Here is a 27,675-nt window from a genome sequence, read left to right as displayed (position 1 = left end):
TGAGGATCAGTAAAGCATGACTTGTGTTGGTCCTCAAGTATTGTTAGGTACCATGTACTTGCAAAGCTTGTAAAGATGATGAGATTGATACATTTTTTTGGAATGATTTTCATTGAAGCGTCACTGTTTTGGCAAGCCAGTGGAATGGGTTTGTGTTCTGTCCTTGTAAACAGATTGATCAGTTTCAGATTAATGCACCAGTGGGTATTAGAGCTTGTGTTTAAAAGAAGCAAAGCAGTACCCCTTCACTTCAGAATTTTGAGATATATTCACCTACAACCTGACTACACATTATTTACAGAATATCATCTGTTTTAAACAAATCAGTTCAGAAGACTAAGAGTATGTAATGCAATATAGTTTTGAACAGTAGAATACAAAATGTTTCTTTACTTCATTTTTTGTTGTTTTTTTATAGAATACAATGAAAATGATTAGAGAAAAGATCTTGCCAGTCATATATTCATGAATGCCAACAAGAAACTAAATGAATGTGCTCACGCGTTGTGTTGTTTTTTAAATGTGAAACAGGACACGGGCAATGGCTTTGCTGCAACACAAGAACCACTGAAGGAGGTGAACGCCACTTTCATCAGTGACCAGGAGGTGGTTTGTGCCCTGGATGCTGTAGGTTTCTACAACATTAGCATCAGCAGTGTCCGCAGAACTGATGTCATGAGTACAGCCATCACCTTCATTGCTTTTGATTCCTCCTGCTACACATGCTCAATGAGTGGCTGCACCACCAACGTAAGTTCTGCTGTTTGCATCATTTGTGTGTGTAGAAAAGTTTAGTAGCTTTCAGAAGAAAGAAAAGAGTAGTACAATACAGAGACAAATATTACACATGCAGTCAAGTGTCCTGTTAGTACACATATATGAGGGGGTGGCATTAAATGCTACCCAACTAGGTGCTCTGCTCATTTCTATAGGCTGGATGATTTTTGTCTACATGTGTGAATGATGGTGTGCACATTGTGCCTGTGTAGTGAGTTTATGTATACTCCCCATGCATGCACTTAAATGTAATGTTGTTCTGCAGTATGTTTACAGCTTATTAATTTAGACATCATGTTACTTGCTGTACTGATCAATCTCTGTCATCAAAATGGTTCCAGGGAGGGCAGATTAAGTATCACCACCTTGTTACATGTACAGCAGAAGTACAATATTGTTAGAATTCCATGGAGCTGTTTTATCTCCACCATGTTACATGCTGCTACTCCAGACACTGTATAATCATTACCCATGTGTGAAACCATGCAAATACACAACCTTTTGGTACATGTACTTGGGGCATTTAATTGGTAAAGATCATGGGAAAGGATTGTCTTGTGTGAATGCATTGGTTCACAAATTTGGATGGTCTTTTGCATCAGAGCTCCAGAAAAAGAAATTCTATCTACCTGTACATCTGCTTTTCTTGCCTGTTCTCCAAATGTCTTCAATATTTAGCTCTGAATAACACATACAGTATCATGGAAGAGATTAACGTGTTCACCAATTATTGGTATTGCAGGCAGGGGTGTGTCTGATTGACGGAGCATGCTATGCTGATGGCTTTGTCAACCCTGATAATGCTGGTCAGCGTTGCAGCAATGGGTCTACACAGTGGACTGACATTGAGCGTGAGTATTTCAGTGGTTCAGATCTTCTTTGTTACATTCAGGTTTGATGTCAACACCCACCTCAGGTGATATGGCTGACAGGGATAATCTTCTCATGAAACTTGAGGAAGGGAAAATATCTGACACGATATTGACACCACTAGAACCACAGCACATCAAGATGAGCAGCAAAAAATACGCTTTTTATAGGAAGTATCTGTTATTCAAGCTCTCAACATTTTGACTGTGAACTCAGAGCTCAGCTGACTGAGCCAGCCAGGCACCTGAAACATATTGTCTTTCGTTTACAAGATTTCTCTTTCTCTGTCTCTTTCTCTGTTCATGAAGACAAAAATAGTATTTTTTACAACACATTTTTGTTCTTTTCCTTTTTTGTTTAGGAGTGGAAGTGGTATCTACAACCTACATCTTCATAGAAATTGTGACCAACATCCTGGTGACAAGCAGTGGCAACATCACACTGGTTGGCGAGCCAGTGCTGGTGGATGGCTCTGCAGCCAAGGCAGTGGAGCTGAACGGGGTGGACCAGTTCCTGGACCTCACATCCAACACAGACAGTTGTGTTTTTGCCCCGGCTGCCTGCCGCCTGGGTCTCTCCGCTGCCTTCTCCCTCAAAGTCTTGGAGCTGAAAGAAGACATGTACATTTTCACTAATGGTGGGGACTCGGTGAAAGGTCAAGGAGTGGCGATGTATTACCGTCGTGGTTTCTTCTTCCTCACTGTCAGCACAAAGGACAGAGAGTGGACGGTGTCTGTGTCCAGATCAGTGCTGAAGATTGAAGTGTTTGTCTCTGTTGAGTTCTCCTGGAGTCTGCAGTCTGGGCTGGAGTTGCTGCTGAATGGAAAGGTTGTGGCACAAACCAGCACATACATTCAGCGCACCACTGTCTCTGTCAGTGCTTTCACCTCTTTCTATGTTGGTCGTTCTGAAGGTCTTAATCAGACAGTGTTTTCCAGAATCATCATAGAGGGATGGACACTTACTCTGAGCACAAAGCAGATCCGGGAAGTTGTGGCTCCTGAGGAGACCACAACTGTTCCCACCACCACAGTCGAGAGCACCACAGAGTCCCCCACACAGAATGTCACTGACACTATGACAACACAGAACGTCACTGATGCCGTGACAACGCAGAACGTCACTGACGCTGTGACAACGCAGAACATCACTGATGCTGTGACAACGCAGAACGTCACTGATGTTGGCACAACGCAGAACGTCACTGATGTTGTGACAGAGCCCACAACGCAGAACGTCACTGATGCTGTGACAACGCAGAATGTCACTGATGTTGTGACAACACAGAACGTCACTGATGTCGTGACAGAGCCCACAACGCAGAACGTCACTGACGCTGTGACAACACAGAACGTCACTGATGTTGGCACAACACAGAACGTCACTGATGTCGTGACAGAGCCCACAACGCAAAACGTCACTGATGCTGTCACAACGCAGAATGTCACTGATGTCGTGACAACACAGAACGTTACTGATGTCGTGACAACACAGAACGTCACTGATGCCGGCACAACGCAGAACGTCACTGATGTTGTGACAGAGCCCACAACGCAAAACGTCACTGACGCTGCCACAACGCAGAATGTCACTGATGTCGTGACAACGCAGAACGTCACTGAAGGTCAGCCTTTAATTAGTACAAGCTATCCTTTCTTTCTCTGTACAGCAAGTTCATATCTCCCAGCATGTTTTTTATGTTCAGTAGAGAAAAGAGCCAGATGACATAATCCCTTTTTTTTTTTCAGTATACCGTCAGTAAACCATGTGAAAAGAGCCAGTTGACTATGAGGTTCGAGCACAGTATGTTATTACAGTGATAATTTCTTTCGATGCAGAATTTTATTCATTATAATTCAGTCTAATTGATTCGCAGATTTTGTTGCATGATAGTCGAATTATTGTGATGTGTGATGAAATGAATAGAAGAAACATACTCTGAAGTTGAAAGTGAAGTTCAGAATGCTTATTGCATGAAGGTGACTTCAGAATGGTTATTGCTTGAAGATAATCATTACATCTGTTTTGTTTCTCATAAGATAAAAAAGAAAAAAAAAAGACTTTTATTCGTGCTGCAAAACTTTCACATTTATCAGAAAAACAAGTATGAACATAGTTTACTTATTTATACATTATAGAGCTGCAGTCAGTTTCTTCTTTCTGTAGAATATGCAATTGCATGCTTCTTGTTTTTTCATAGGTAAAACACCAGTAGTCTTGATTTAGATTAGAGTTTTGAAATTGAAAGTCTTGGGCTGCTGTCTAAAATTTTAGCAATCATTTTCATTGGAAAAGATGAGCATGAACAGCTATTCCATGCGGGCTATGCTTGCGCTTATCTCTTGAGTTTTTGTGCAATGCAATGACTTTTTATGCAAACCCCATTGACTTTTATATGCCATGTATTTTCATTGTTGATGTTTTTTGGTGCTATTCTTTGGCCATTTCCAAATACTCATGATATTAATTGTTGAATGTGTGCCTTTAACCACTAACTTGACAGAAGTGCATTGATGCAGAGCTCATTACGTGTAACTTGTCATTGATCTGGTGACTTCATTTTAGGGCTTAAGATTAAAGAATGTTTTGCAGTGCATTAACTCTTCATTGATGCCAGTTGGAGAGTCTAATTCTTTAACAGTTCTCTGCTGTTTCACATTAAACTGACTGATAGATTGGCCTTATTGAATGATATATGAATCTGCTTCCTTTCACGGTGAAACTGTGCCCATAGTGGTTACCGGTAACTGTTTTTACCTTTATTTTTGTCTTGTTTTTACATACACATCTAAATACTCAAAATTTGTGCAAAAACCCAGAGTTGTCTTTGTATCCATTGAAAACTTAAATATCACACTCAGACAGATGTAACATTTGTGATGAATAAACACAAAATGTTCAAATAAATATTTATCATTTTTGGCCAAGTGTAATGTATATAATTTTCATGAAAGAGTACAAACTTTAGAAAGATCAACCCAGTAGGATGTAAATCATTGTGATTTATTCATAAAAATTCAGGTGGACACAGATTGTTAAACCCTTGTATTGATTGAAGTGATATATATATATATAGCATAATTAGCATAAGACCGAGTCAAAATGAGTTTTAAACCAGATTTCAGGGAGAAGGGGGAGGGGATATATTTTCAAGTAGTAGATGCTTGGCTTGAACTTGGTCTTATGCTAATTATGTCCTTTTCTGTGGCATACATTTTGAATGGAGACCATACATAAATTTTCACCTGTTTTAGAGAAGCTGATAACATATCATGACACGTGAATGTTTGGCAGCTGGATTTATTGACAGTGCAGCCAGAAACCATACTAACAGTAGTATGAACTCTGCAGCAGCTGTTTGTCACAATAGTAGCAGGCCAGTAGAATTTAACAACTATTGATAATGGTGATATTAAAGATGATAGTAAATCATGGGTTAAATCACAAGTCATTCCAATTTTCATTACCTTTGTTTATTCTAAACGCCAGCATGATCAAAGTGATAACCTGATTCAAAATTACACTGCAGTTTTTACCTCATTTTGAATTGCAGTGACAATATACTGACAAACTAATACTGCAAATCTTAACCCTAACTTAAACCTAATCTTAACCTTCCATACCGATGCTAACTCTGACATAATACTAAACCACAATCAGAAGCAAACTGATTATCTGTGTTTGGAAATGAAGATTTATAATGATTCCAATCAGTTTTGAATATAGACAAGTTTTTGTCTAACCTAGAATTATGATTCTCAGTCATATACTTTAAGCTGCTTTTGAAAAGCAAAGATGTTACTTGTTAGGTATACGTTAGTCCATTAGGCATGCTTGCATTTAGAAATGTATGATTCAGTACAAAGTAGGATGAAATTGAAAATACATCAGTTTTGATATGTTTTTCTACAACAACAACAACAACAACAAAAAAAAAAGGTAATTTTAGGAGTTAAGATTAGAAGGAATTTCATATTTTACATTGAATATATGATAAATAAAAAAAAATATATAAAAAAAATTCCAGAAACCTCTTACATGTTTACAGTAAAGAGGCAAAATGCAGGGGAAAAAGTGCTCTATTGAATCACTTTCATTGTTACATAGAGTGCAGAACTGTACTTATTCCAGCCATCACACTCAAAACAACATTTGTGACAACAATTCTATGCATGATTCTAATTTGAAAATGTAAAGTCTAGTATATGTATATATTGCTTTGCTAAAAAAAAAACACTGTATATATTTTTAATCATTGTGATTGAAATTAATGAATCAGACAGGCAAGTTATTCATAGTTTTCATTTCATGAGCAATGTATGGGTGGTGTTCATTTTGTGAACTGATATCTGTATACATACTTTAATGACATTTTGTTTTAACCCATGCTACTTCAAAACTACAGCTGCGTCAGTCTCCACATCCAGCGCAACAGTTACCACAGGAGCTACTGCCAGTTCTTCAGTCTCGACAACAGAAACACAAACAACATCCAACATGACAGTAGAATCCTCAACAACAGAATCACAGGCATCAACGACAGAGTCACAGGAAACTACAACAGAATCAGGACAGTCAACGTCCAACGTAACAATGCAATCCTCAACAACAGAATCACAAGCATCAACAACAGGATCTCAGGCATCAACAACAGAATCACAAACATCATCAACAGAATCACAAGCATCAACAACAGAATCACAAGCATCAACAACAGGATCTCAGGCATCAACAACAGAATCACAAACATCATCAACAGAATCACAAACATCAACAACAGAATCAACAACAGGGTCACAGGTATCAACAACAGAATCACAAGCATCAACAACAGAATCACAGGCATCAACAACAGTATCACTAGCATCAACAACAGGATCGCAGGTTACAACAACAGAATCACAAGCAACAACAACAGAATCACAGGCATCAACAACAGAATCACAGGCATCAACAACAGAATCACAAGCATCAACAACAGGGTCACAGGCATCAACAACAGAATCACAGGCATCAACAACAGGGTCACAGGCATCAACAACAGAATCACAAGCAACAACAACAGAATCACAGGCATCAACAACAGAATCACAGGCATCAACAACAGTGTCACAGGCAACAACAACAGGGTCACAGGCATCAACAACAGGGTCACAGGCATCAACAACAGAATCACAGGCATCAACAACAGAATCACAGGCAACAACAACAGTGTCACAGGCAACCACAACAGAATCACAGGCAACAACAACAGGGTCACAGGCATCAACAACAGAATCACAGGCAACAACAACAGTGTCACAGGCAACCACAACAGAATCACAGGCAACAACAACAGTGTCACAGGCAACAACAACAGAATCACAGGCAACAACAACAGGGTCACAGGCATCAACAACAGAATCACAGGCATCAACAACAGAATCACAAGCAACAACAGAATCACAGGCAACAACAACAGTGTCACAAGCAACCACAACAGAATCACAAGCAACCACAACAGAATCACAGGCAACAACAACAGAATCACAAGCAACCACAACAGAATCACAGGCAACAACAACAGAATCACAAGCAACCACAACAGAATCACAAGCAACCACAACAGAATCACAGGCAACAACAACAGTGTCACAAGCAACCACAACAGAATCACAAGCAACCACAACAGAATCACAAGCAACAACAACAACAGAATCACAAGCATCAACAACAGAATCACAGACAACAACAGGACCACAGACATCACAAATCACCAGCCAGACGACTGAGAAAGCATCGACTTCAGCTCAGACAACAGGAAGATCAACATCTGGTTAGTGATGTCTGTTAATTCTGAAACAGTTCTGTCCTCTTTCAGCAGATACTTGTATTTACTGTTAAGGACTGTGGAACACCTTAGATAAGTTTGACTTTATATGTTATGGATTTTAGAATAAGTCCGTGAATTATAACACTTCACACCATTAAAGTGTTGTTTGATTTCATTGCCTTTGGATTTTTCTAATATTTGATTTCATTGTCTTTGGATTTTTCTAATATTTGATTTCATTGTCTTTGGAATTTTCTAAGTGTTGTTAAATACTGCTTTTGTTGTTGTTGCTTTTTTTTTTTTATAAGGTTGTGGGTTCTTGAGGTGATGGATTCATTGTTCAGTTTAATTAAGGTTGTTGGTTCATGAGGTGATGGGTTCATTGTTCGGTTTAATTAAGGTTGTTGGTTCATGAGGTGATGGGTTCATTGTTCAGTTTAACCTTCATTCTTCTTTTATGCATGTTTGGTTCCCCTATGACTTTGCTTTTGTACTTGTTGTATGTATATTATATATATGCTGAGGTATGTACTTGGTGTGCTCATACTTCAGTTACTGCTTTCTGTGTTTGTATGGTGCATGGATTTTGTGGGGATGTGGGCGTTTTGTGTGGAACACATTATCCACTGTGTATTCTGGATGATAATTATAGCTGTCCCTCTCCCCTCACCCTCCCTCCCGTGCCTGCCTCCTCCCCTCCCTTCTTATTGCTGCTGTTGAAACCGTTTACTGGCATCCGGAAATTGTGGTAATTTGATAATATGAATTTTTCTGCAATGTTATTAACCAAGCGATTTGCCAATACTGTGTTCAGCTGGACCCACAACCACCACTGCTCCTCAATCAACCACATGTTTGGGTGAGTACTATGTGTTTTTATTTGTTTGTTTGATTTAACAATAACCAGTCATGTATGAGCATCGTTTTCATCAACCCCCCCCCCCCCCCCCCCCCCCCCCCGCAGTAACAGCTGGGTGGGGCTGTGTATGGGGGATTTGGGATGAGTGGCATGGGGGTCTACGGCCACTGGAACAAAACAGATGACAGGACAAAAAATAAACAAACAAACAACAACAAAAAACCAGATCAGATATCACCATGTTGAGTTTTGTGATGCTGGGACAAAAAGAACCAGTTGGTTGCGTTGTGGAGAACTGAGGCAATCAACAAGGGAAGTCAGGGAACATGGTATGAATTATGATTCTCCTGCTCATTGTTAATTGAACTCTATGGTAAAACATGCTGGGTTTTTTTCCCCCATTTCTGTATGTAGTTTCACATCCCAGACTTAAAAGTTTTTGAAACAGACTCACCAGTCACAGCCAGGAACTAAGGCTAGAAATAACCCATGAAAATGTTTTGGATGAGACGCCCCATGGAAAGCTGCATTTGTTTTGTGGGTATGATAAAATGTACTGCACATATACCTATGATAAAATGTATTGCACATATACCTATAAACCATTATGACAATAAGGAAAAAAAACAACAAGAGAATCATTTGTTTCCTTGTGTTTGGTTTATAAATGTATTGTCCATAATAATGTTGCACTGCTTGTGACCTTTTTTGTAAAGATTACATAGCTTTGTCAAGAGAGATAAAACTATTTGTTCTTATCTTCATGTTGTTTTTTATGTGGGTATTTTCAGATTTTCAAAGATTTATTAACTTTTCTTATATATATTTGACACACAGTGTAATGAGAGTGAAACTGACTGCATGCATGAATAACGTGCAGGTACGGACAACAGCTACCCAACTCTACCGTCCTCCCCCGAAATCATCACCGCCATCCTGTCATCGAGCGTCAGGTTTGACTGCAAATTCCAGGAGGCAGAGTCTGGCAGCGAGTACTATGTGACTTGGACCTCAGGAAGTGTGGAGCTGAGGAACGTCAACCTCACCGGAGGGGTTGTGCTGGATTCCCTTGACAGCGCACAGCTGTCTCAGACACAGAGGAATTCTATCATTTCTGATGGAGTGAGTAGGGGATTAACATCATATATATTAATATCTAAGCAAATGGTTTTGGGTTTTCAGATGCAGTAAATTTGTCCCCAAGTTGATGGATAGATGTCCAAATCATGGGGCAAAGTTTATACTGCGGTATGAGTGGAAAGAAAGTTGCCAGTGCTGATTTTGCGTGACGCTCTAAAACTGAACTCCACATTACTCGCCCAAATAAAGATTACACATGTTACTAGCAATGTTAGCATGGACACACAAAGACACATACACCAACACACAGTTACAACCAGGGACACAGACAAGAAATGAACACACACACATGCACACGCACATGCACACACACACACACACTCACACACTTAATTCTTTTTTGAAGATATGTTTCAACCATGAAGTGTACCTGGACTGTTAGAAACAGAAATGACCATGTTCACGAGATGATATGCCATATGTTTCAGATCAAGTGTTCTGTGAAAGCTGCTAACCCTGCTCGCTGTGGAAATGGAATCAGTCCACCATACACTGCTTCTCTCGACCTTACCCGCTTGACGGTAATTTTTGCTATTTCAACACCATCAATATCAAAATCATTCAAATTGTACTGGTGTTGTTTTTGTTTTTTTTTGTTTTTTGTTGTTTTTTTGTTCACAGAACAAAGTTTGGTCTTTTATTATAAGTACAACGCTTTTCAGTTCAGATTTATATATAATAGTCCTAAGCATAGGGAACACAGGCAGTATCATTATAGTAGTTTCTGGCTTGTGTGTGTAGACAATGTGAGTCTTTTTGATAAACTTGTAATAATTCTGGTGTGTGTGTATCTGTTTGTCTGTCTCTGGTAATCTGTGGTAAACAAATTAATTTTCTGTGGAAATACTTTGTCTGTCAACACCAACTTTGGCTTAGAATAATGGTTTGTTTGGGTTTTTTTTTGGTTTGTTTTTTTAACTGTAATAAGTCAGTAATCTGGTGAGTTTTTAATAGTTGTAGCGTTGCTGACATCTTAACAAGGATAGGGGCATTATACAGTAAACAATAAACAAGTACAATTAAGTTTTGCTTCTCTCTTAATCCTGTGTTAAACATTATTATTTGAGTGGTTTCTGGAAATCAAGACATATCAAAAACATCAAAATTTCCATGCACAGGTTTCCAAGCCATCTGAAACGGTCCTGTCGGCCACAACCGAGGCAACAATTGTCGTGAGCTACACCAACCAGGTTTCCTCCGAGTTCTACTGCCAGTTACTCTATGGCCAGACATGCTCCGTTCTTGTGGAGGTGAAGACTGAACAGAAGAAACCATGGAAATGTCTGGGTGGTGGCAAGGTGGTCCAGGCATTGTCAGTCAAGTCCGTGGCGGTAACTTCTGGGCTGGGTGACGTGTGCGGCACACAGATGTCCTCATCTTCCCACGAGTTGGTGTTGAGACCAGCGGTGGACAACATTGTGCGAACTGCAGTGAACGTATCACTGGACGTGGTACAGGTGGACGTCGTTGATGGTCAGCGTCAGGACGAGAAAATACTGGACATCTTCACGGTGAGTCTGGACAGATACCTTGTTGTAAGCAGGGTTTGAGTATGTCAGAGATGATTTTCAAGACCTAGGTGGAAAAAAAAAGACAAAAACAAAAAAACATGTATGTTAATGCCAAAGACATGTCCTGTGCTTCTGGATAATTTTGTCTTCTACAAGTTCCAGGCCATTGATTCATCTTTTTTCATGTTTGATGGGATTATAGTTAATGGGGTTGTTTTGTTGTTGTTGTTGTTTTACATGTGTTGACTGGAATTTCATTTAATTCTGGTTTTGCCCTCAACTGTCAGCTGTACTTAACAATAGGGATGGAAACACAAATGATGTAAAGTATTTGGAATACTAAAGCATGTTATTATGATAATAATCATAGCAATAATGATAATAAAGAACAACTGCAGAGTGTGATATAGTTTTCTGTCACAGCATTCCTTCAGTGTTCCTAGCTGTTTCCTACCATTGTACAGAGCATTAGGAGCCTGACTTCTGTCTTGATTGTGTTGTTGTTGTGTTTTTTGTTTTTGTTTTTTTTCAAGAACTATCCTTAATGAATACTAAGTTTTATTTTGATATGCAAAAGAATCTTATATTTGTGGTTTGGTTTCTTGTTTTATTTTGATCCTTTATTTGGTGAGAGCTTTAAAGAGGTTTTTGACACCTTTATGTTTCAGTTTACTGTGGAGAGCTCAGTGAACAAAGTCAGCTCTTGCAGGATATATGGTGATCCACATGTGCGTACGTTTGATGACCAGTAAGTAATTTTCTTTTTTTGTAATGTTATTTTTCAATCAGTACAGTCAGATTATGAGGTTCTGTAATATGAAAATAGTGGGTTCTCTATGTACACTTTAATATTCATGTGGAGCTGTAAGTGCTAGCCAAACTGTACATCACAATGCAGCTACACAGAAAATGTGCTTTAGAACCATGAAAAAAGTTAAACAAGCATAAAAAAGCATTCTCTTTAAAGCAAAACAAAACAAAAAAGCAATTGTTCAGAAAATGCTGTCTCTACTGGGGGAAAAAGTTAAAAAAAAGATAAGCTACCCAGAAAATGCAGAGCTTTTGGTATCAAAATGAGATATACATCCCCAGGCAAAAACTCGGTTGCTGCGATCCGTATATGGCGGCACAAGAGGAGTTTTGCAAGGCGCAAAGATTTATCTCCCTCTACCAGCCATCTGCTTACCCATCTCGCGTACCAACCGCCTACAGTTCCTCTGTACTCACAGCATATTGTTTACACAGTTTATCAAAATCCAGAAATGATACACTCATTCAGATAATATTTATCAATGATCTGAAGGCCTTCATGCTCAAATTAGTGCTGTTGATTTGCAATGTGATAATATACTTCAAGGATTCCTAACACACATGTGTGCAGATGTTTGATTGCGGGCTGAGTTTTGTTATATATGATCAATCATTTGTAAGTTATCCATTCACACAGAATGTTTTCTGGTTTTGTTTTTTTTTGTTTTTGTTTTTTTGTAGGTATATATTTCATTTTACAAACAAGTGGATGAGTTCAATAGATTTTTAAAAGCTAAACAAGAACTAAACAGTTTCAGTTTAGCCCAGATGTTTTACTGGTTTGTTTCTTCCACCTTTTCACATTTGTTTATTTGTTTCTCCCTCAATTTCATTCATTTCATGCATGTAAATAAATATTCTTAGTATTACTCTGGAGAATTCTGATCATAAGCTATGTTTGTAAACAATGAAGTTGGGGTAGCCATCAAAAAATGATAAATAAGTCTTATTCAAAATCTTTTACCTTTCTTCATGCAGATCTTACGACGTGATGCGTCCTGGCAGATTCTGGGTCTACAAGCATAAAACACTGGATATTGAGGCAAGTTTTAAAACATACATAATGTGTACATTGACACCCACACTTATATGTACGTATGAACACACATGCATGTGCACATATATACACAGATGTCTATACAGAGACACACATGCACACAAGCATATATGCATGCACACACACACGCCCACACATGCCTACACACACGCGCGCGCGCACACACACACACACACACACACACACACACACTTGAAAGCAACAAACATGTAGTGCACAATGCACAATTTCTCTCTCTCCCTCTCTCTCTCTCTCTCTCTCTCTGTCACTATGCCCACTGCCCCTCCCCAGCTCCATTTCTCTACCATCACCCCCTTTCTCTCTTTGAATCTAGTCATTCAAACTATTAATGTGAAATTCATCCCTTTTTTTTCAAAGACATGTGCTGTAGCATGCTTCAAGGTCAGATCAAAATGTCAGTATTTTCTGACTGATGGTGGTTTACTGCTGCAGATTGAAGGCTTCTTCTTTGTGACGGGCCAGGGGACATCGGCATGTGGATTTGCCATTCGATCAGGTGATGATGTAATCCTAGTCAGCAGATGCGAAACTACACCACTGACTACTACGTTATACCTAAATGGAGGTCTGACACCACACACAAAGGTCTTCCAGGAAGCAAAGGGAAACAAGATCAAGGTAAGCCCAAAGCTTTTTTGTTGTTGTTGCTGTCATTTCTATGTAAGTTTATCAATGTATTAGTTTGTTGTTTATAGTTGAATGATTAAAAAGAACACTTACAACACTTACAATTTCAGAAAAAAACCCAGAAAGAATGTGTAAACAAGACTCTGTGTGTGTTTGTTTGTGTTTGCATGTGTGTGTGTTCATGGTGTAAATTTGTTGTCTCTGTATGTCTGAGCAAAATGTGTATTGGAGGTAATAGTGTAACAGATAATGAGAGTCATAGCATTGTTGACATGTCATTTTGACATGATATGTAGAGACACTGCCAATGTGATGAACATTTTAGAGTGTGCGTGCACCTACTGTACAACTTTAATTGATCACCTTTTCCACAGAAACTTTGATCACATTGTATCTAACATGTAAACAATACTGCTATCAACAGTCGAAAAATCTGTTCATTTAAAAGTGTTGTAACATCAGTCATTCACCAAAGTCTGCAAACACAGTTGGAAACTTCATAGATATCATCCTTCTTTTCTTTGAACATTGGGACTGTTCTTTCTTATCTTTTCATTCAGTCCTGTTTGTTTCTTTTCTTTATATTTTTTTTATATTTGAGTTTCATTGTTTACAGGTATTCCTGCCAACTGGTGCCATCGCCACAGTCACAGGCAGTCAGGGTAACATTGTCCACTTGGAGATCAAACCCTCTGCCTTGGATATTGGAGAGACAGCAGGTTAGGTTCTGGTGCTTCTAAAGGCTACATGACATGGAACCTGGTTACTGCAGAAGGAAAATATGTTACATAATTCACAGTCTTAATGCTTCTTTAAGATGATCGAACATAATTATCTGACATAAATCAGTTTAAAAGAAATCAACATGATACATATAAGGGAAATCTAAATTAGACAACAAGGAGAGATTGACATGAAAACCAGGCAAGTTAAGTAACTTTTGCTCTTTAAAGTAAGAAAATAATTATAGGACAGCTTCAAGACATTGCTGTCCAGCGCTTTCCACCAGCTTGCATAAACAACGGGTACAAAAAGACAAACTCAACAACTTCCCAGAAAAGGAAGGTCCAACTATGTACATAATCTTTTAATGGACTGTTAACAAATAAGTGTTCCTTTTGATATGTTATATTGATTATATTGAATTTTTTGCTCACACAAACTATATTTGAATAAAGGGTCATACCTATATACATGTGATGTTTATAGTACCTCCAGCGTTTTGTACTCCCTGTAAAGTATCTGCATCTACAGTATATTTGCATAGCTGAACTTCTTATAAGCTACTTGAACTGTTTTCAGAAGTGTATGTAATTGTCATCATGGACTGGTTGTTGTAATTCTCATCATAGTTTTCCGTTATTATTGTAGCAATGCTTCCCATGAACAAGTCATATGTTGTCCATATCTGAAGTAGAAGGACATTTGAAAAGCCATTATTGAAATGTACAGGAATAGTATTACTTTCAGCAGCTCTTGGTGTATGGTATATGTATTGTTAATCATGAGTGCACAGATTGTTAGTTGTGAATCTTTTGACGATGAACTCACCGTGATGATAAACTGCAGGTCTTTGTGGGGTGTACGATGGAGACAAATCCAATGACCTGACTTCCAGCACCGGACAAGTCTTACCTCTGATCCCTGGCCAAGACCCCAATGACTTCAGTGGCTCCTGGGCGTAAGTTGGCACTGTGAATCATTTAATGTGAATACTGCACTTCTTTGAGTTTTTACCACTGTTTTATTGAAGCTGTTCTGACGTTTTATTTGTTGGCCTGGTAGACGTTAAATGCAAGGGTGTTCTCAGCAGAATTGTGAATGTAAGTGGTAAGATTGTGGGTGTGTTTAAGTTAGTTAGTTTACTGCAAAAATGTTTATGTTTTTCTGATATATCTGCTTAAACTGTCTTGTGTTGTTTTACAGCTTGGTATTTGTAGGGGGGAAGGGGGGGAGAGAGAATTCTTTCAATATATTCCAGTTATAGGGTTGCAAGCCACTGGATTTCCAGATTGTAAAAGTTTCATTTTGTTCGCCACTGAATTGGTAAGATATCCAAATTGTTGGCAAAATCACATGAGCCATGAATGTTTTGCCTCTCCTTTTTGTTGATTTTTGTTGTTGTTTTTAAATCAGTAAAAATCTTGTGTGAGCAATACTAATACTAATAATGATGATAACAATAAGAACAACAATAATGTCCATTTATATAACACTTACCCTGCATAATGCATGTGGTATGAATGAAGTACACAAATGAATCAGTAAAACAAGAGGCAAAGCCATGTGTGATTCCCGGTCTACTACTACAACACAAAACCAGAAATGTTGACAGTACATTGGTGGGTACAATCACTATAGGCATATAATGTTGCATATCATATTTTTGCTCACCATCAGACACAAGTTTTGTAACTTAAGTTGCAAGCTGGAAATGGAGCATGTTTTATGATTGTTATATAAATCTATCAAAGTTTCAAACTTTCCTTGTTTTCATCACAACTTTCTGGCTTTGATAAATTGTATCGAAATCTCCAAATGCAGTGCCGTGCGAAATATGCATAACAGATACCCAGGACAAGTCCAGTTATACTGACAAACTATGATCGGTGAATCAGACGTGATCTCCCACCCCAGACATTTTGATCATGATGTCATGTTTTCTGTGACTCGAGTCAGTTTGAAGTCAGTGACTGTAATATCCAGGTCTGTTCAAAGCTCTCCTGGCACTGTATCTCTGGGACAGATACCAATAAAATGGCGACTCACTGTCCTTTTTTTTTCTTCTTTTTTAAAAAATATTAAATCTGTGAAGGTTTTGACAAATCAATCCAAGGTTAAGATGATGAATATCAGTGCCGTGTTCTGAAAATTTATCTTTTATTTAGGATGAATCTATTTTGTGCTTTGTGATCCTCCCGCCACAGGGTGCCCGAAGAAGACTCTCTGTACGGTGGATTCTTTGGCACGGCCACAACCGACTTCAGCCAGGTGTACTGCAGCTGTGAGCGAAACAGTGGCTCCGACTGCTCCAGCTATGGTTTTGTGGCAGAGTGCGGGGTTAGTCTGACAGGTGAGTGATATAATTATCTGTGGTCATAGGTTGGGATAAGTGGGTGTTGACTGTGAATTGATAACGTTTTTCACAAAGCCCCCCCACCCTCCCTCCTCTCCCGCCCCCTGTCCCCCGCCCCCCTGCCAGCCACACCGACCACAGGTCAAGGATGACCAGTGAAAATAAAACTCCATGGGTTTTATTCTCTACTTACATTGATGGGTGGCCTACTATTCAGCAAATATACCCCATTCTATACTTCTCTCTCTCTCTCTCCTGCTTGTGCTGTTGTCAGCTTGGTTTTGTTGATGTAGTCTGTGTTCTGTTTGCATGTATGAAATAGGTATGCGTTTGTGTACGTGTCTGCATGTAAGTGAGCTCACTAACGTTTGAAAAAGTGGTCTTCAGTTTGTGCAGATGTTTGTGTGTTCTGTTGTTCATTTCATGGCAGAGCTATAGCTAAGTTCCTTGTGCAGGGAAAGACATCACAGCAGAGCTGATTCAAGATTCCCAGACTTCCCAGACCTTCCAGACACAGACAGGTGGTGCTGGCCGCCGCCGTCGACAGGCCACAGGACAACGCAAGGTCTTCGATTTTGATCCCAACTTCAATGGTTCTGATGTATGTCGTTTTCTTTCATTGCTTTCATTTATTTACTCACATTACTGATTTCGTATTTGTGTCTTTGAGTTTAAATTTGCTCTTTTGCTACTAAAGTTTTATTGGAGAGACATTGAGAAATGGGCAGGACCTTTTATTAAATCACAAAAAATGCCGAGAATTTTGATAATTTAACAATTGTATATATTTAATTATGATGACACTTCTTTTTTTTGATTAACCAATAAATGTATATGTTTTTTTATTGAATTGCTGATAAGTTTACGGTTATCTGAACTGCAGTACTGATTCACCTGCACAGGGGGTGGTAAAAAGACAAGTATGAAGGTATCTAGATCAGTATCAGTATCAGTAGCTCAAGGAGGCATCACTGCTTTCGGACAAATCCATATACACTACACCACATCTGCCAAACAGATGCCTGACCAGCAGCGTAACCCAACGCGCTTAGTCAGGTCTTGAGAGAAAAAAGAAGAAATAAAATAAAATATTAAGATAAAATAAAATAGCAAAACAATCGTTCCATGTCCTTCACTTTATCAAATACGCATGTGTAAAGGTAGAATCTTTATTAAACTGCTGGAATTATATCTTGATACCTTACTTTTCCAAGTCATGCAGTTTATACATACACAATGAAACACAATCCTAGAAATAGCAGGATTATGTGGCTCATGTGTTACCATCTTTTGTGTACAGAGCGCCACCTGGCCAACAGCCAGTGGAATAACGGAGCAGAACGCTACAGCTTACTGCACAAACAGCATCCAGAGTTCTCCAGCCTACAGCAAGTGCTCTCAGGTTCTAGCAGATAACTTCACAGAAGAAATCAACAGCTGTGTGACAGATGTTAAAGTGAGTATATGAAACAAATGCACATTGTTCTCTCAGTGTTTTGCTTCAGTTTCACCCCCCTTTTTTTTTTTTCAACAGCCAAGGGGAGGGTGGGAGGGGTGGGAGCAGAATGGATGCAGTATCAGAATCGATGAGAATTTATAGGGATGCGTTTGCTGTCTGTGTGTCAGGTTGGGGGTTGGGGACAAATAGGAGCAGATCCTCTTATTATACTGGGTTGGCTGTGAATTACTGACTGTCATGTATATTCCCTAAGTTTACATTTGGGCCAACAGCAAAGTGAGAGCTGTTTTATCAATGGTTTCTCCAGTCAATGGGAAATCATTTACAGCTTAGTCTTGCAAAGTGAGAGCTGTATTATCAGTGGTTTCTCCAGTCAATGGGAAACCATTTACAGCTTAGTCTTTTGTGAAGGACTATGACTCTCAAACAAGGAGGAAAAATTGCACTGGCTTTTGGTGCTGCAGCCTTGTGGGCTAGTTGGCCTTTGGGAACCATCCCAACGCCGACTGTCCTAAAACCCTCTTGACCGAGAGAGTGGGGATGTACTTGGGCAAGACACTCTCCACTATAATCAAATTCTAGCCCAAATAGTCGGAACAGCAGTTGCCTCCTCTGCTGTTCTGATGGTCATAGTCAGAGACTGACTATCATATATATATAAAAACATGTATATTCCCACAATGATCAGATATCTTATGTTCTTGTTTCATTTCAACAGCAGTTCAAGCAACTTGGTCACTCAGTTAGATAACAAACAAAATGGTGACAAAAAGTCATGCTGAATGGCACACACATACAACATTAACATCATTTACATTAAACATTAAGCTCATCTACATATTAATAACTATATTATAAGGTTCTTTTTTTTTTTCCTTTTCTTTTTTTTCTTGCTCATGAATGATACATGAAGAAAATAAATATTTTATATGTGTATACTTCTAAAGTCATTCTTTCCTTTCAGCGGCATTGTCAGTATATGTTTATTGAAGCAAAATTATATCCTGACAAAAAACAAACAAACAAAACAAAACAAAAAATATATATATATATTGGTATTTTGGTTTACTTTGAATAATTTGTATTCCTGGCATTATCTCCAGTAGGTTCACAGGCTTTTAAACATTTACTTACTGCACACTTATTTGCTGTATTTTTTCTTCCTTTTTTTTTTTTCAGTGCTCAGATCTTAGGGAAAAAAAACTAGATACCGGCTTCCTGTTTATTTGTTGTTTTTTTGTTTTTTGTTGTTGTTTTTCATGCTTCTGAGTGCATCAGCTTTGAGGTATTTACAACATGTGCCAGTCTGCTGCTGCGTGTACAAGTTGACAAGATGGCCTACATACCTGTACATCATTGCTCCACTATATCATGAGTATGCTTTGTATACCCGAGTCACAAGATCAGTCAGTTCTCATGAAATAAAGGACCCTCAGAAACCAACACTACCAAGCAAGGTGTTGTTGTTTTTCCATGTGCAGCTGACCGACAGCCTCTCCTGGGCGAGTTCTTCACTGCAAACCATACAAGACTCATGTGCCACCGACCTGGCTACTACTTCCAGTACCTGGAATGATCCTAATCCTGAAGTGGCTGACACAGAGCCAACATTGGACAACACTATTGGCAGTACTCTCTGTCCCAATCAGTGCAGCAACCATGGGACTTGTAACAACGGTGAGAAGATAATCATAAGTTGTAGAACATTATCTTAACCCCCCCATAGTTGATGTTTAAAGACAGATTATGAATTCTGGAAGTTTTCGAATCTGATCTGTGTGAGAGATGGAAACAATATCTATAGAGGCAGGGTTAGCCTGCACCAATAGTGAGAAAAGATAAGTATCATAGTTTGAAGTTTATTGAATCTAAATCACCAATAAACCACTGAATGATGAATTTTGGGGTTTTCTGAAAATCAAGCTGTTTTAGTGATGAAAGAAAAATTGCATGTTTCCTAAGGAATGGGGGCAAGGGGAGTTAAACTGTGTCAATGATGATGAAAATATGTTTTGTGAGTCTGTATTATGTCTTCATATTAACCTTTTGCCATAACCATCATACTTGATCATGTCAGATCTCGCAGCATTTTCTGTTTGACAGTGTTATCAAAAGAGCAGCATACAGAAGCCAACAACAAAAAGTACACACGGCCTAACCACTACACAGGGTTTTGGCATCTGCTGGGTTTCTTTCTTGTGATTGAAAATCAAACTGAGACAAAGAGAGAGAAACAAACAACAAAAACGTAGTGTGACTCACAGTAAAGCCATTGCTGCACAATGCTTCCCATTAATTTCGCTGTCACTGTCACTGGTCCTGAAACCTGGTTTGGCCATGGGCTGCAGTACTGAATGCAACACCAACATTCTCCCATTTTTCGGCGGTCGTGGAATAGAACCTGAGTTTGAGCAAAACTCCTCTCTGTCCACTAAGTGATGCTGTCTGCCCACATTCTTTCACTGTCTGTCCTGTTTCCCTTTGCCTTGCACTGTTCCCTGAAGGAGTGGTCTTGGAGAGCCCATCGGATCTGGCCATTAGCTTGCATACAGGTCAGTTCTTTTGTTTGGCATATTCTGTTTATTCTGCAAGCGGTGAGGTGCTCCTGAGCAAAGTCAGACTAACTGTATAGACTACAGGTGAGCTTCAGCTGACTCTATTTATACTATTGATTGCAGGTGAGTGTACCTGTGACACTGGATACGGTGGCTACAACTGCTCCTTTGAGATCTCCTTTGCACCCACAGTGCTGCCCGAGGCAAGCAACAGCCTGTGTCGGTCCAACATCTTTGCCTGCAACAGCACCAGTGTGGCTGGTGACAACTTCATACAGGGAGATGGCCTCACCTGCCATATCACACCTATTGAGGTGAGCAGGAATGGTGTCATGTCATGGGGAGTGTGGGTATGTATTAATAGGTGTGTGTGTGTTGTACAAATAGGGGTGTGTGTGTGTTTATACTCGCATATGTGTTAGTTTCTTCATGCACATGTGGTCTCTGTGCTGCTGTTGTTTTTTTCCTTTTTCTTTTTTAAGGACTTGTAATGATTTATATCAAGGTTATAGACAAACATATTTGAAAAAGTGAAGGACATGGAACGATTGTTTTAATGGATATGCAAATCTATTACACATGTTCACATTTGATTCCAGAATGATAGTTTTCACTTGTCTGTGTTTTGTTCTTTGATATATCAGTTCAGTCTAGCATAACACTCTACACTTACATGTAAGAAATTATGAATGTTTACATTTATTTGGGACAATATAACATTCACCATACAATACAGATGATTTCATTTATTAGGTCTGACATAACAAATACACACTTGTTATATATTAGACATTTACTTTTATTAGGTCCAGTATAAGGTTAAGAGTCTGCACATATTTGTGCATAATTCAACAAGTTTGCATTTGTTAGGTCTGGATTCAGAATCCATATTTTAGATATACTATATATTTGTAATGTATACATCTCTTTATATTGCATTTATCATGTTTACCTTGATTGGGTCCAATATAACAATCTACACATACATACATTTTCATTTTATAGGGTACGGTATGGCAGTCTACACACCATTTGCAATAAAACACGTTTTCATTTATTTGTCCACACACCTGTGTATGCCATACACACATAAATAAGCCTGAAACTTTCTTCAGAACCTGTACTACTTTTCTGCTAGGAAATGATTTGTCAGAGACTACTGTCCCTTTGAAAACAGTGCTTTATTTTTGGTCCCTTTTCTGACTTGATCAGGTGAATGAGAGGGACTACAAATACAAAGTCCCGACGTCAACACAGCAGGTGCCAGCAACATTCCGCAGCCAGTTCAAAGTGCTCTGTGACCTGCCACAGCCCGGGAGCTATGAGATCAAAATCAGCAACAACCCCGGCACCCAGAAAAGCATCAACGCGGCACTGTTTGTTGTCTACGACTCAGTGTGTTTTGACTGCCAGGTGTACTCTGATCCCACGAATGCTAACTGCACTGCCAAGGTAAACATTCTGGACTGCTGCTTTATTTTGTTTTATTTCTTATTTTTTATTTGTTCATTTTTGTTTTGCTTTTGATTTAGTTTACTTTTTCTTGAGTTTCATTCATGTCTTTTTTTCTTGGTTCTTTGTTTTCTGCATGCTGTTTTCTTATTACAGTCTATAAACTATGTAACTGTTCATTGTTTAGCCATAAGGAGTGGTGTATAATGTGGGTTTTTTGGGGTTTCCATATCATTTTTAGGAAAGTGTCATGTAAAACTGCACATGATAGTGTTAGTCAGAATTATGATATAGAGTATTTCAGTCATAACAGTGCCTTTACAAAACATTCACAGATGTGGATTTTGTGCATGTGTTGTACAGACATTGTGGTATGAACTCAGAATTCATTTATTTGTCATAAAACCCTTCAGAGGAACTGTGGACACTCAAAACCAAACTCAGCAAACAAATAAAAGCAAAAGCAATAAGTTGTGAGGATATTCCGCAAGACATATTTATGGATTGCAATCTTAAAAGCACTTTAGTGTGAATGTGTGTTTGTGTGTGTGTGTGTGCGCACGCGCGTGTGTATGCACATGGTTTTAAGTCTTTCATTCAGAATGCTTACTCCACACATGCACCAAAGTGAGAGTGAGTGGTAAATCATGACTGTTGCAGAGGATTCATTTATGCATACACTACTCCATTACACTCAGTTTGATGTTCCCCTGTTCTCTGTCCCATGCCATACCAACGTTTCTGCTTAAATTGTTTCAGGCTTCTACCTGTGTGATTGATGGCCAGTGCTACACCTACGGACAAACTCATCCCACCAACCCATGCCTGGAATGTTCCAGTGGCTCCTACGATTCCTGGTCACCAAAATCAGGTATGTGGTGCCTCACCAGTCCACTGAGAAACAGCTTTGTCATATTATTTTTTTCAATTATCACAGCTGTGCTTTTGCAGTCATTGTTACATGGGTGGCTGTACAAGTTTGTGGAAAAGCAGAAATGATTGTGGTTCAAAATATTATGCTGGCATTATCTTAAGCCGAAAAGGAGGATCTTAAATTGCTAACCATAATTATTTTATTGAATTGTGGATGCAAAGTGATTGCCTTATAAAGCGGTCAAGTGGTTAGCATCTCCAACTCTAACCATGATGGGTGGGTTTCGTTTCCCCGCTTGAGAAGATTTATTAGGGTAAGCTCTAAAAACCTGACTGGCATGTTGGGTTTCTGTACAATGCAGGCATCAGCTTTTTCTTCTTCTTCTTCTTCTTCTTCTTCTTCTTCTTCTTTAGATGTGGTGTAGTGTATATGGATCAGTCAGCACACTTTGACACCTTGAAAATTAATGGATGCCGAAGAAAATGGAAACTATCAACAGACTGTTTGCTCTCTCTCTCTCTCTCTCTCTCTCTCACACACACACACACACACACACACACACACATATATATATTGCACAAATGTCACACACACACACACACACACACTTTAACGTATACAAACAAACGTATGCATACACACACAGACTTTAGCACACACACACACACACACACACACACACACACACACACACACACACACACACACACATGCAGAAAATACACTCTTTAAAAAAAGAAAGAAAGAAGATCTTTAGATGTTACAGAAATTTCATCGACTATTGTCATTTTGTTCCAGTGGGTGCATGCCAGACCCAAACAGCACCACCACCAACAACACATACAGCAACAACAGCAACAACAACAACAACAACAACGGAGGGTCGTCCGGATGAAAAGTCGAGGCGCTTCGACACAGAGACCATTATCATCGCAGCATCAGTGTCTTCTGTGCTTGTCGTCCTGATCATCATTGGTGTGGTCGTATACGTCATCCGCAGGTAATTACCTATGCTTGGGTGAAGGTGTAGCTAATGACACTGAAAGAAGATGATTGTCATCTTTATAGGTACACAGCATTAAAGTGTAAGTTCATATTTTGCTGTCAGCATGTGTGTGTGTGTTTGTGTGTGTGTGTGTGTTGTTTGACTAAGGTAATTTTTCTGTATATATTTTAGTGCAGTGAGAACTCAGAAATCAGTCCAGTACATCCATATCCTGTTGTCATGTGGTTCTGTGTAGTTGTTTTTTTTTAAGATCAGATCAGGTGTTCTGCAAATATACAGCATGCTTACAATACTCTGCCACACTTAAATCATGCAGATAATATTGACAGCTGTCTCAAACAGAACAAGACACTCTCTGAAAATATAATTTGTCTTTATCTTTCTTAATCGGTACTCATTATTATTTAAAACATTTTCCTTATCAGGTTTAATCATGTTTTGTCAATATGATGTCAAGCTAAACCATATGTATTTTTTAAAGGTTTAATCATGTTATCATTATTATCATACAGGAAAGAAATGCTTGCCAAGCTAGATGAATATATGTAAAACGCTAGGTAGGTGTGCAAGAGTGTGTGTGTGCTGAACATAGTGGTAAATACTGCATTGTGTGAAACACTTCTAACTGTATAGCACTTATAGCTGGTGAAGCTTCATGGCCAAATGTAACCGCTTTGTTGCAGACGCCAGCAGAAAGCTCTTCGCCGAGACTTGACAAGAGAGTCGGATGAAGGATCCAGCTACGAGAGAGTTTATAACGGATCTTTTGGAGTGCGCACGCAGAAGTCCCTTGCATTCAGAAATCCTACCCGTGTGTATGACTACTATGAACCAACTCTGTAACAGTCATCACCAGTGGACTTCAAGTTGTGATGCTCAATATCCTTACTGACTAAACTGATGCAGCTCTTGATAATGATGTACTGATGAATTATTGACTGTTACTTTATATACCCTTTCCCCACCACTTCTTGTCTGTTTTGTATCATTTTCCATGGCATTGCAAAATAGGGACTGTGTTCATGTTCTTGTTTGATGAAAGATTATCTCTTATTTCATTGACCTGTTGTTGTTGTTTTTTTTTGGGGGGGGGTGTTTTTTGGGGTTTTTTTTGGTCTGCTCTTTCTTCTTTTTCTTTGCATTGTGAAATAGGTGATATGTTCACTGTTCTTGTTTGATGAACTGGTATCTCTTCAGCTGTATATCCTTCTTTCATGCTACTTTTCTGAACATTTATATGCTTTTACTTTTTATATCATTAAATCCTTTCATGCTACTTGTCCTTGTGTTTATGTTCTTTTGATTTACATTATGAAGTTGGCACTGCATTCACTGTTGTTGTTTTGGGGTTTTTTTTTCAACCAGTTTGCATTAGGTATAATTTTGTTTTAAGAATTTTAAGAGTTGTATATTTACTGTTGTATTAGGTGATATATTTATTGTTTCACGATGTTAGCTTTCTTTTTTTTTTTCCCCAGTGTTTTCATAAATTAAAAAAAGAAAGAAAAAGGTGATGTTTTTTCATCTTTACCAAGTATTGCTGTATTAAGTGATATAGTCATTGGTTGGCTATGTTCACTGTTCTTTTTGTGTGTGCATGTATATGTTTTATTCTCTCTGTTCTCTTTTAAGAAGTAGGTGATGTTTACTTTGATTTTTTTTCATGTTTGCTAAGTATTCATAGTACTATTGGGTGATATATTAATTGTTGCTCTGTGTTCACTGATTTTGATGTAATGTGTTTTCTTTTTTTCTTTCTTTCTTTTTCTTTTCTTTTCTCTGTTTTACTGTTAAGAAATAGGTTATATGTATATTGACTTTTTCATGATAGCTAAGTATCATATTTTAAGTTCAGTTTGCATACAACTATTCCTGTAAGCTTATGGACTGTTGTTCAGCAAACTTCTTTTTCCTATTTCATCCACTATACATGTGATGTTGTCCAATTAGCTCATTTAAAATAAGCTTTAAAATGCCATGTTCATGACTTCTTGTTATTCAGTGCCTTCCGTCTACCATGCAATAAAATAAAGATGTCTTGATTCTTGATGATTGTGTTTTTTAGTGATTTGTCATAGTGAATATTATAATGTTTCGTTGGTCATACAGTCTGCTTAGCAGATGTGGTGGAGCGTATATGGATTTGTCCGCACGCAGTGACGCCTTCTTGAGCTACTGATACTGATACTGGTCATACACATATTTGAAATAGGCATATATATATATATAGAGAGAGAGAGAGAGAAAGATTCTTTATGTGTCAGTAAACAGTTCATCAGTTCATACCTTTACTCTGATGTTTATGGTTTGTTCTGTTCCTGGATGTCTTGTTCTCTGACATCCACTAAGCAGAGCTGATATCAATTAGAGGGCCGTATTTCAAAAATCAGAATTGCAGTTTACCATATCCTTGGCAACATTGTCATTATCCACTATGCAGACCCTAAGGTGCAAATAGCAATGTAAGATTGTTTGCGACTGCATAGTTTTCAGTTTCAGGGAGGTGTCAAAGCATGCAAACCAATCCATATATGCTACACTACATCTGCTTAAGATAAAATGAAAAAGAAAAAGAGCGGATGACTGAACCCAGTGTGTTGATCAGGCATTGAGAGCTTACCCTAAGTTTGTGCAAAATGTTAACACAGAATGGAAAAAAAATGTAATCATGATTTATAAAAGTAAAGTGAAAGATATGACCCCAAGATGCTACCTATATAGACGGGCGCAATAGCCGAGTGGTTAAAGCGTTGGACTGTCAATCTGAGGGTCCCGGGTTCGAATCACGGTGACGGCGCCTGGTGGGTAAAGGGTGGAGATTTTTACGATCTCCCAGGTCAACATATGTGCAGACCTGCTAGTGCCTGAACCCCCTTCGTGTGTATATGCAAGCAGAAGATCAAATACGCACGTTAAAGATCCTGTAATCCATGTCAGCGTTCGGTGGGTTATGGAAACAAGAACATACCCAGCATGCACACCCCCGAAAACGGAGTATGGCTGCCTACATGGCGGGGTAAAAAACGGTCATACACGTAAAAGCCCACTCGTGTGCATACGAGTGAACGCAGAAGAAGAAGAAGAAGCTACCTATATTGAAACATGTTCTGATCTTTAATTGGGAGGCACAAACACATACTATAATTTAAATGACATCCACTTCACAGACACATCTGTAAGAATGTTGCTCAAATTTCCAAACCAATACTGCACTGCAGGCATCAATATCTCTGCGCTTGATTGACCCCTGCGCATATTTGTGAAAAAGAGTGAAGAATGCAGCCCTGTGGTTGAATCTCAAAACGGAGAATTAAGGTCTCTTTAGCTCCATTTCGCAAGTGTCAATCTCAACAATCTTAGTAAAACTGATCAATGGATGTGGATACTTCTATAGTGCCTATCTTCAGTCAAAGGCCTTTCTTCTTCTTCTTCTTCTTCTGCGTTCGTCAGTGGGCTGCAATTCCCACGTTCACTCGTATGCACACGAGTGGGCTTTTACGTGTATGACCGTTTTTACCCCGCCATGTAGGCAACCATACTCCGTTTTCGGGGGTGTGCATGCTGGGTATGTTCTTGTTTCCACTAACCCACCGAACGCTGACATGGATTACAGGATCTTTAACGTGCGTATTTGATCTTCGGCGTGCGTATACACACGAAGGGGGTTCAGGCACTAGCAGGTCTGCACATTATTATGTTGACCTGGGAGATCGTAAAAATCTCCACCCTTCACCCACCAGGCGCCGTCACGGCGTGATTCGAACCCGGG

The 27,675-nt window shown here is 38.9% G+C and overlaps 1 protein-coding gene across 2 annotated transcripts in view; it reads left to right on the top strand.

The window, feature by feature from the left end:
- The window catches only part of LOC143293423 (uncharacterized), a 216,608-nt gene extending 190,653 nt beyond the window's left edge, over window positions 1-25,955 (top strand). Inside the window, exons 195-216 of one of the 2 annotated variants that reach the window (XM_076604273.1) lie at window positions 532-750; window positions 1,520-1,628; window positions 2,009-3,271; window positions 6,053-7,462; window positions 8,274-8,318; window positions 9,199-9,440; window positions 9,887-9,979; window positions 10,577-10,969; window positions 11,638-11,717; window positions 12,758-12,821; window positions 13,290-13,475; window positions 14,101-14,203; window positions 15,054-15,165; window positions 16,412-16,557; window positions 17,016-17,161; window positions 17,861-18,016; window positions 19,501-19,696; window positions 20,698-20,888; window positions 21,787-22,026; window positions 22,786-22,897; window positions 23,699-23,900; window positions 24,590-25,955. In XM_076604273.1, the coding sequence (XP_076460388.1) occupies window positions 532-750; window positions 1,520-1,628; window positions 2,009-3,271; window positions 6,053-7,462; window positions 8,274-8,318; window positions 9,199-9,440; window positions 9,887-9,979; window positions 10,577-10,969; window positions 11,638-11,717; window positions 12,758-12,821; window positions 13,290-13,475; window positions 14,101-14,203; window positions 15,054-15,165; window positions 16,412-16,557; window positions 17,016-17,161; window positions 17,861-18,016; window positions 19,501-19,696; window positions 20,698-20,888; window positions 21,787-22,026; window positions 22,786-22,897; window positions 23,699-23,900; window positions 24,590-24,749 (5,868 nt within the window). In that variant the 3' untranslated portion in view covers window positions 24,750-25,955. The remainder of the gene's footprint in view (window positions 1-531; window positions 751-1,519; window positions 1,629-2,008; window positions 3,272-6,052; window positions 7,463-8,273; window positions 8,319-9,198; window positions 9,441-9,886; window positions 9,980-10,576; window positions 10,970-11,637; window positions 11,718-12,757; window positions 12,822-13,289; window positions 13,476-14,100; window positions 14,204-15,053; window positions 15,166-16,411; window positions 16,558-17,015; window positions 17,162-17,860; window positions 18,017-19,500; window positions 19,697-20,697; window positions 20,889-21,786; window positions 22,027-22,785; window positions 22,898-23,698; window positions 23,901-24,589) is intronic. The other variant, XM_076604272.1, reaches the window with a different exon arrangement.
- The last annotated feature ends 1,720 nt before the right edge of the window (window positions 25,956-27,675 follow it).

This window comes from Babylonia areolata, chromosome 19, assembly GCF_041734735.1.
Source record: "Babylonia areolata isolate BAREFJ2019XMU chromosome 19, ASM4173473v1, whole genome shotgun sequence".
NCBI classification, from domain to species: Eukaryota; Metazoa; Mollusca; class Gastropoda; order Neogastropoda; family Buccinidae; genus Babylonia; species Babylonia areolata.
The sequence above is the reverse complement of the archived record's forward strand: the minus strand, read 5'-3'. Positions and strand labels throughout refer to the sequence as shown.